The sequence below is a fragment of the Prunus dulcis genome, chromosome 2 (assembly GCF_902201215.1).
Source record: "Prunus dulcis chromosome 2, ALMONDv2, whole genome shotgun sequence".
In the NCBI taxonomy this organism is placed as follows: Eukaryota; Viridiplantae; Streptophyta; class Magnoliopsida; order Rosales; family Rosaceae; genus Prunus; species Prunus dulcis.
The window spans coordinates 134,059-143,444 of NC_047651.1; the positions used below are offsets into that span (position 1 = coordinate 134,059).

The following is a 9,386-nucleotide window of genomic DNA, read 5'->3' on the forward strand; positions in this document are numbered from 1 at the left end:
TATTTTCATTGATTTATTCACAAAATCTTGGAACTCATCCACAGCTGCATTGCCTTCGTCCAATGGCGTTTCAGGTAGAATAAGCATTTGAATCATATATTCATATCTCGGCATTCTTACCATAGAATTTGGAGAAGTTGAACTCTACAATTTTGAACCTCTGATCCATAATAACACCAATGGCTAAAACAAGAGGGTTCTTGGGTTCACATACATGCCAAATTCAAGGCTTTTCCCTTTGTTAGAGGTTTTTTTTAATTTAAAAAATATTAAAATATTACATTTTTATTTAAGTTAAATATTTTTTTTAATTAAACTGACAAAATTGGGGCATTTAACTGGATTTGTTAACTACTGCTACTCTCACAACATATGTTGAATTTATTAAGAATTGAAACTTTTCATTAAATTAACAATTTTGCATATTAAATTTCTTTAAAATTAAAACGAGAAGAATAATGCTACTCACAACATTTGTATAACGCAACGACAATCACATCAATTAAAATTATTTAATATTTTCTTTTCTTTTATAACTTATTAACATTCTAAAAATACCGTTAATTAAACTTTCTTTTTAAAAATACACTTCATTGATTTAATTGATGTGACATATGATATGGACACGACACATCATGTGGTCTAGAAATGTGATAAGTATAGCATTACTCAAACCAAAATAAGTAGTCCTATTTTTAGAGAACACAACAACCAATCGTATCATATGATATAGAAATGTGGGATAAAAATGCAAAAGTTGATACAAAATCCAAAGAGCACAAAAGCAAACTACAATATCTAGGTTTCTCTGTCCTTACATGTAAAGAAGACCAAAAACTTCCGTCTTGCTTACTCAACCTAAGCAACCAGAGTGCTGGCAGTGGTTGACTCGCTGTAAAACAGAACAGGGTTCACAGCATTATCGTACAGAAACAGAGAACAAATATGTCAGGAATGAATCTAAACATCGGCGGCACATACACATAAATGAGACAAAACATCTGCTTAATTAGATGCTCTACAACACTAAGATGAAGCCCTTTTTCAATTGTGGGGCTCTCACATATGTTCTGACCAAAAATATACAAACTGAGAATACTCAGGCTTATGCTTGTGTGATATACCGATTTCAGATAGCATTTTCCCATTTAATACTCGTTTTATACACGTTTTAAAGAAACGGTAAAATACACGTTTTTTTAAAAACAAACGTACAATATACTATTATACACGTACGTACATATTTTCATATTTTTTTTACAAAATTTTAAATAATACAGACAAAATTCACTTATTTTTCACATATTATTGAATAAAAATAATATTATATAGTGGGCGAACTTTTCAATTGTATCTTGCCAAAATATTGTCGAATAAAACATGTACGTGTTATATTCGTACTTTTCTAATTCCGTATTTTACTAACTAGGCCCCAAAACAAGTTAGAATGGTATATTTTGCCCCATCAGATTCAGATACAACTCGGCAGTTGATAAACAAAGAACCCTATTTGTTCTACTTCCTTATATGCAAAGCAACAAGGCAAGCAATAAAATTTTTTTTTTTTTTGAAGAGGACGAAGGCAAGCAATATAATAATATAGTATTTCCAGAACCATAAAAATGAAGATGCAAAAAAAATGATAAAGAATTCTTACTATTTCCAGACAGGAGGAAGCTTTTTCGTTTTCTTGTAGTAACGAGAAAGCCTGTGAATCCTGCTCTCAACCAAAATCAACCGAAACTTTGAATCCTTATCCTTCCTATTCCTCTCCAAATGCTTCCTAATTGACACTGCCTTCTTGATAAGATGGTATAGATCCTCAGGAATTTCAGGAGCAAGACCTACCAGCCAACAACAAAAGGAAATTATGTTTTTTTTTAATAAATATATAAATATTTTATTTATAAAAAAACAAAAAAGTAGGCTGTCATTTGGGTAGTACGGAAGAAACTAGAAAGGACAGCTCGAGAGACTTGTTTGAGAACAAAAACACACTCCTTTAAGTTTTGAGAGAACATGAAACATACAAAATGAAGACAGAAAGGTCACCTTAGGCCTTCTCCAATCCACGAGGGGCTATAAACCCAAATTTCTCCCCTCCAAAAAGTGACTATTTGGGTTTTGCCTGGACTCAAATTGTTTTTTCTCCCAACCCTACGGACTCAAATTTTAAGTCCGCAACTTCATTAAATTGTTTAAGAGTAGTTTAAGTCTAATTGTTTTTTTTTATGGATAACTTTTCTTCATTTAATCTTTTTATGGATAATTTAATTTTGTGAACAATTTGACCGAAAAAAATTGAAATTACATAAATTTAATTTAATTCCAAAAAACATTATAAAAAAAAAAAAAAAACACACACACACACACACAAAATGAGGATTGAAACAATTGTCGACCACATTCACCATCTCCAAAGCTCCTCCAAAGGTGATTGATCAAATCATTTCGGAGACTCTGATGCACATGTAGAGATCGAACTCTATTATGACGAATCATGCAATCAAAGAGAGTCTGCATATCTTTATGGTACTCATATGTAATGCTTGGCTCCATCACCAAACATAAAGGAAAAGATGGCATTGCCACGGTTATCCATTGAAAACTTCAAATGATATGAAAAGTATGAGAATGAAGAAGATGATGTGCTTGAAATGATATCAAAAGTATGAGAATGAAAGAGATTGATGAAATTGACAAAGGAAAAATAAATTGAGAAATAGAACAAATGTTTTTGGTAGATTAATTGAGAAATGAGTGAGCATTTGTAGAGTTTGGAGTGAGTTTTGGGGTTGGATCTAATTTGGATTAATTTAAAATATTATTTTGACCGTTGAATTTAAATTTCAGCCGTTGGATCTTTTTTTTTTTACCGTTAAAATAGCTTAGATTTAATCTAGATCGTTAATTTAAAGTTACTATTAGATTTTTTTTTTATAAAAAAAAAAAAACAGATTCATCTTTCCAATAGCTCTTTGAGCCGGAAATAGTCCACATGTAAGCCCAATCGATACTATTTGATTTATAAAAATAAAATAAAAAGGAAACAGCCAAAGCCCAATCGCTCTCTCTCCTAGTGCTGACACGTGGCCCATGCCACAGACAAGCCCATTAGAACATGCGACCAGCGGGGGTCCCACCATTTTTCCGAAGCACATGGGCTCTACCACCTCATCATGGGGTCCAGTGAATAGTATTGAGTCCAGGCAATACTTGGACCCATATTTGGGTTTTCCCAAATTTTGGTCCTTCATTTTCTTCGGTTGAGAGAGGTTTGGGGGGATATTTTGGGTTTGAGTCCAAGGGTTGGAGATGGCCCTAGACCATCTCCAACCATGTTGAGGCTAAATCAAATTTTCACCCTCTAAAATACAACTATTCATGTATTTTCAAGACTCAAATTTTTTTTTCCTCCAACCTTGTAGACTCATAATTTGAGTCCGCAACTTTATTAAATTGTTTAAGAATGATTAACCCCTAATATTTTTTTGTTTCAACACGAGTGATTTTATTTTCTAAACATTTTAACCTAAAAAAAATTAAAATTCCAAAACATAATAAAATTTCACTTGAAAATAAGTACAACACCATACGATTTGCCAAGCATGATACACCTTTAAAGGCCTATTCGGAAGTTTATTATCATTCAAGATAAATGTTTTTGCATTCATATCCTACCCATGAAATAAAATAAAAATTATAAATTTAAAGCATTGAAGAAAATGCCTTCCAAAGAGAACATTGTTGGTTGATGATCTTAAAACGAGAAGCAATAGCTTGCGGTGATCATACCCCGCTCATGCCCAAATCATTTTCCAAAAAATTTTGGTACACAAGCAACCAAAACGAGTCATTTGATTGATTCATGCCAATAGCCCTATCTTCAGAGATGGAAACCCACCTTCTGCACAATGCCTCTTTGGGGCCATTCTCAACAAGAATGAAATTATAACAAAAGGAGAAATGAAAAAAATGATCTTCGATAGATTATTTACCAAATGAACGGCTATTTATAGAGTTTGGAATAAATTTTGGGGTTGAATCTGATTTAGATTAATTATAAATATTATTTTGACCGTTGGATGTGAAATTTTACCGTTGAGATTGCCTAAAATGAATCATAATCGTTGATTTTATAGCTGTTGGAGTATATATATATATATATATATATAAAGCATATCATATTTTTTGAAAAAGTAGCCGTTGGCCATCAATTAATGAAATGGGAATATGTTTTTTTCGCACAAAGTGGCAGCCCAAACAGAAACTGTCATCGGGCCCAACAAATTTGGTCATCATGTGGGCTTCCAGCCATAATTAAAAAAAAAAAAAAGCAAATTTTGGGCGCACAAAATTATCAATCCAAGCAATAATGGGACTGGAATTCCACCCCAAATTTGAGATTTCTCAAATTTTCACCACCCAAAATACATGGGTTTAAGAAGATTTTTGGACTCAAAACTCAAAATTTGAGTTTCCACCCCTTGGGTTGGAGATGATCTTATTGCATGGACCAATAATTTTGTGGGCCCAAAATCTGCTATTTTTTAAAAAATTTTTATATTATGGCTAAAAGCCCACGTGATGACCAAATTTGCTGAGCCCACTGACAGTTTCTGTTTTGGCAGCCAATTTGAATCCAACGACTCAAATTTAAATCCAATGGTCAAAATAATATTTATAATTAATCTAAATCATATCCAACCCCAAAACTTATTCCAAACTCTATAAATAGACATTAATTTGGTAAATAACCCACCAAAAATTATTTTTTTTCCTCTCTCTCTCTTTGTTATAATTTTTCATTCTACATTCATTCTTGTTGAGAATGGCCCCAAAACCCCAAAGAGGTGTGAATTGAAAACCACAAGAAAATGAGGCATTGTGCAAAGAGTGGGTTTCCATCTCTGAAGATGGGGCTATTGGCACGAATCAATCAAATGACTCATTCTGGTTGCGTGTGTACCAAATTTTTTTGGAAAATGATCCGAGCATGAGTGGAGCCAGGGTACGATCACCGCAAGCTATTGCTTCTCAGTTCAAGATCATCAACCAACAATGTTCTCTTTGGAAGGCATGTATGACAAAGGCCAATGCAAGACATGTGAGTGGCTCCAATCTTGAAGATGTGGTGAGTACTCATTTTTTTCAATGCTTAAATTTATATTTTTAATATTTTTCAATTATTTCATGGATAGGATATGAATGCAAAAACATTTTTCTTGAATGATAATAAACCTCCAAACAGGCCTTTCAAGTTGTATCATGCTTGGCAAATCTTAAAAGATTGCCCAAAATGGAACGACCTATGTGAATCTTCCACATAAACATTCAAAGATTCTTCTCATAGTGGCAATACAGTCAATTTGAAGGAAGATGAAGATGATGTGGTCATGCCCACGCAAAAGCCGTTGGGAAGAGATAAACAGAAGGATGAAAAAAAGAAAGGGAAATGTGTTGAAGGTTATCTCAACCAAAGTGATAAGTTCTTGTTTGAATTGGTTCAACAAGGAAATGAGGCAAAAGGGGATAAGAGGCGAAAGTTAGAGCTCCTACAAGAGCAACATGCCTATCAAATTCAACAAGATAAGGAGGCCGATGAACAGAGGATAATGTCCATAGACCTATTCAAATTTACTCCAAGAAAGAAGTATTGGGGTAATAAGCAAGATGAAATTATTGAGGCCCAAATGAATACAAGTTCCCTTACAATCCAGAAGACAACTCTTGAGACTATTATCGAAGCCCTCCACATAGTGGCTATTAATTTATGTTTATTTGTAATTGTTCTTTATCTTTATTTATAATTGTCGTTTATATTTATTTCTAATTGTTGTTTATCTTTATTTTTAATTATCTTTATTGAATGAAGATAAATGAATCCAATGAAGTCAAAGTAATAATGGAAGAAAATTATGGCAATGGCTTCAATGAAGGGTTCAAATTATTCCGAGTATACGTATGGTGTTGTACTTGTTTTTATTTTTAAGTGAAATTATATTATGTTTTGGAATTTTAATTTTTTTAGGTTAAAATGTTTAGAAAATTAAATCACGAAAGTTGAAACAAAAATAATGTCAAGAAAAAAAAATTAGGGGCTAATCATTCTTAAACAATTTAATAAAGTTGCAGACTCAAAATTATGAGTCTACAAGGTTGGAGGGGAAAAAAAAAATTGAGTCCTAAAAATACATGAATAGTTGTATTTTGGAGGGTGGAAATTTGAATTTAGCCCCAACATGGTTGAAGATGGTCTAAGGCCATCTCCAACCCTTGGACTCAAACCCAAAATATCCCCCCAAACCTCTCCCAACCCAAGAAAATGAAGGACCCAAAAATTGGAAAAACCCAAATTTGGACCACTGGACCCCAAACTGAGGTGACAGAGCCCATGAGCCTTTAAAAATTGGTGGGACCCGCGCTAGTTACGTGTTCTGATGGGCTTGTCTGTGGCATTGGCCACGTGTCAGCATAAGGGGAGAGAGCCGTTGGGCTTTGGCTCTCTCCTCTTTTTTTTTTTTTATAATCAAATAGTATCGATTGGGCCTACATGTGGGCTGTTTCCAGCTCAAAGAGCCGTTGGAAGAGAAGAATCTTTTTTTTTTATAAAAAAATTCTAATAGTAACTTTAAATTAACGATCTAAATTAAATCTAAGCTATTTTAACGGTAAAAAAAAAAAAAAAAAAAGATCCAACGATTGAAATTTAAATCCAACGATCAAAATAATATTTTAAATTAATCCAAATTAGATCCAACCCCAAAACTCACTCCAAACTCTATAAATACTCACTCATTTCTCAATTAATCTACCAAAAACATTTGTTCCATTTCTCAATTTATTTTTCCTTTGTCAATTTCATCAATCTCTTTCATTCTCATACTTTTGATATCATTTCAAGCACATCATCTTCTTCATTCTCATACTTTTCATATCATTAGAAGTTTTCAATGGATAACTGTGGCAAGGCCATCTTTTCCTTTATGTTTAATGATGGAGCCAAGCATTACATATGAGTACCACCAAGATAGGCAGACTCTCTCTGATTACATGATTCGTCATAATAGAGTTCGACCTCCACATGTGCATCAGAGTCTCCAAAATGATTTGATCAATCACCTTTGGAGGAGCTTTGGAGATGGTGAATGAGGTCGACAATTGTTTCAATAATCATTTTGTGTTTCAATTATGTTGTGTGTTTACTTTTGGAATAAAATTAAATTTATGGAATTTCAATTTCTTTTAGGTCAAATTGTTCAAAAAATTAAATTATGATGTTATTTAAAAAGTTTAAGTGAAGAAAATTTATCCATAAAAAAAAAATTAGACTTAAAACATTCTTAAACAATTTAATAAAGTTGCGGATCTAAAATTTGAGTCCATAGGGTTGGGAGAAAAAACAATTTGAATCCGGACAAAACCCAAATAGTCACTTTTTGAAGGGGGAAATTTGGATTTAGCCCCTTATGAGTTGGAGAAGGCCTAATGGGATTGGAATTCCACCCCAAATTCGAGATTTCTCAAACCACATGTTAAAATCCAGAAAAATAGTGTAAGCAATCAATTAGTGCTTATTCCTTTATCTTCAACTATGTAATCGGGCTCAGTGAAGAAATGGGTTTCAATTCCACAAGTTCCACTACACATCCAAACCTTCTAACATAATTTTCAGAGTAACAGTGCAACAAAACTCATACAGAAAAATATTAAAATTACAAGTTAAAAGGCATACCATGAGCTTTAAGAACACGCAAGATCTTGCTTCCAGTAACGCTCTTGACTTGAGCAATACCATGAGAGTCACGAAGAATCACACCGATCTGAGATGGAGTCATACCTTTCTTTGCAAACTTGCAGATGTTCTCTTCAACCTTAATCACAGATATAACCCACTCAAATTAACATCGACAATTACATACTTCAATATTAAATCTCGGGCTTTTCGTTTACTTACATCTGGAGCAGTGACCTTTAACCAGCTAGGCGAACTTCTCTTGTAAGGCAAAGCTGAGGCGGACATGCCCTTTCCATGACTGTGCATACGACCCATGACGGGCGAGAAGGACGTCGAGGTTGCCTCTGTTCTTAGGTTCCCTGAGACGAGCCGCAAATGGTTTCCTCTGCCCCCAGTTCAGGCTCAGTTTAGGTTTTCTAACTAGGGTTTATATATGCAGGCCAATTAGGGTTTAAGAAGCCCATGTGGTGGGTTGGAACCAAGTTCGGCCATTGCCCAGCTAATGGACTCCACACAAATAGCCATAGCTTGGATTTTAGGTACAATGCGAGGGGCCAAACGCAAAATAAAAGAAAGGGTAAAAAATTTAGGGAAATACCGCTCAATGCCACTGCAATCCAACAGGGGGTGTATTCAATTAAGATTTTAAAAGAGTTTAAAAGAGTTTAAAAGGTTGGGTGTATTCAATTTAGATTTTAAAAGAGTTTGTAAAAGTTTGGGTATATACAATTCAGATTTCGATTGATATTAAAGATATACATCGAAATCTAGGTGTATTCAATTATAACTTTTTAAAAGTCAAACAAAATTTAGGTGTATTCAAAAAGTAATTTATTTTGAATGAATTAATAAGTTGCCCGATTTCGTTAGAAATTAGAAATTAAAGTGGTAAGTATAAATACAAAAGGCTCTGACAAGAGAGGGTGTATTCAATTAAGATTTTAAAAGAGTTAAACGGAGTTATAAACTTTATAGAGTTCAATATATTTCAATTGATTTCTATAAACTCCACATAAGTTTGATTGAATTCCTAGATTGATTTTAATGGTGTTCGTTAGAGTTTTATCATAGATTTCAAAAGAGTTTATTAGAGTTATAAAATGTTTTTTTTCTTTTTTTTTCTTTTTTTTAAAGGGTTGTTTATCGTTTTTCTAGATTTTCAAAAGAGAAAAGTACCTTTACAAAAACATTTTGTAAAGAACGTCCAAACCATATACATCCAAAGAAAATAAAAGAAGGGTATCTATTTTGTTCAAATGTGCAACCAAATAAGGATTTATGTCTGCATATTTATGAAAAATACACAAAACTAAAAACATAAAAGTAATTTCATGACCATAAAAATGATAAGTAAACTATAATTCTACATGCATTTAGAATTATTAGGTCATGAAATTATAGTTTACTTATCATTTTTTTGGTCATGAAATTACTTTTATGTTTTTAATTTTGCTGATTTTTCATAAATAGTGGATCTGATCTATAGTTAGGGGGCAATACATACCAAAAGTTTCGAAGAAGGAACGCACATAAGAGTATATAACCAACCCACCCTTCTGTAAACCTATTCACATTAGTGAAGCGACTAGATGCATAAGGGCTATGCAGACATAAATCCTTATTCGGTTGCACATTTGAACAAAATAGA

General features: G+C 33.0%; 1 protein-coding gene across 1 annotated transcript; it reads right to left on the reverse strand.

Moving 5' to 3' along the window:
* Positions 1-713: 713 nt before the first annotated feature.
* On the reverse strand, positions 714-8,249 carry LOC117619081 (40S ribosomal protein S13-2-like). Its single transcript, XM_034348906.1, has 4 exons — positions 7,958-8,249; positions 7,736-7,874; positions 1,658-1,844; positions 714-892 (listed from the first exon to the last, which is right to left on the reverse strand). The coding sequence occupies exons 1-4, from the start codon at positions 8,051-8,053 to the stop codon at positions 859-861; spliced, it is 456 nt and encodes a 151-aa protein (XP_034204797.1). The 5' UTR covers positions 8,054-8,249; the 3' UTR covers positions 714-858.
* Positions 8,250-9,386: the final 1,137 nt, after the last annotated feature.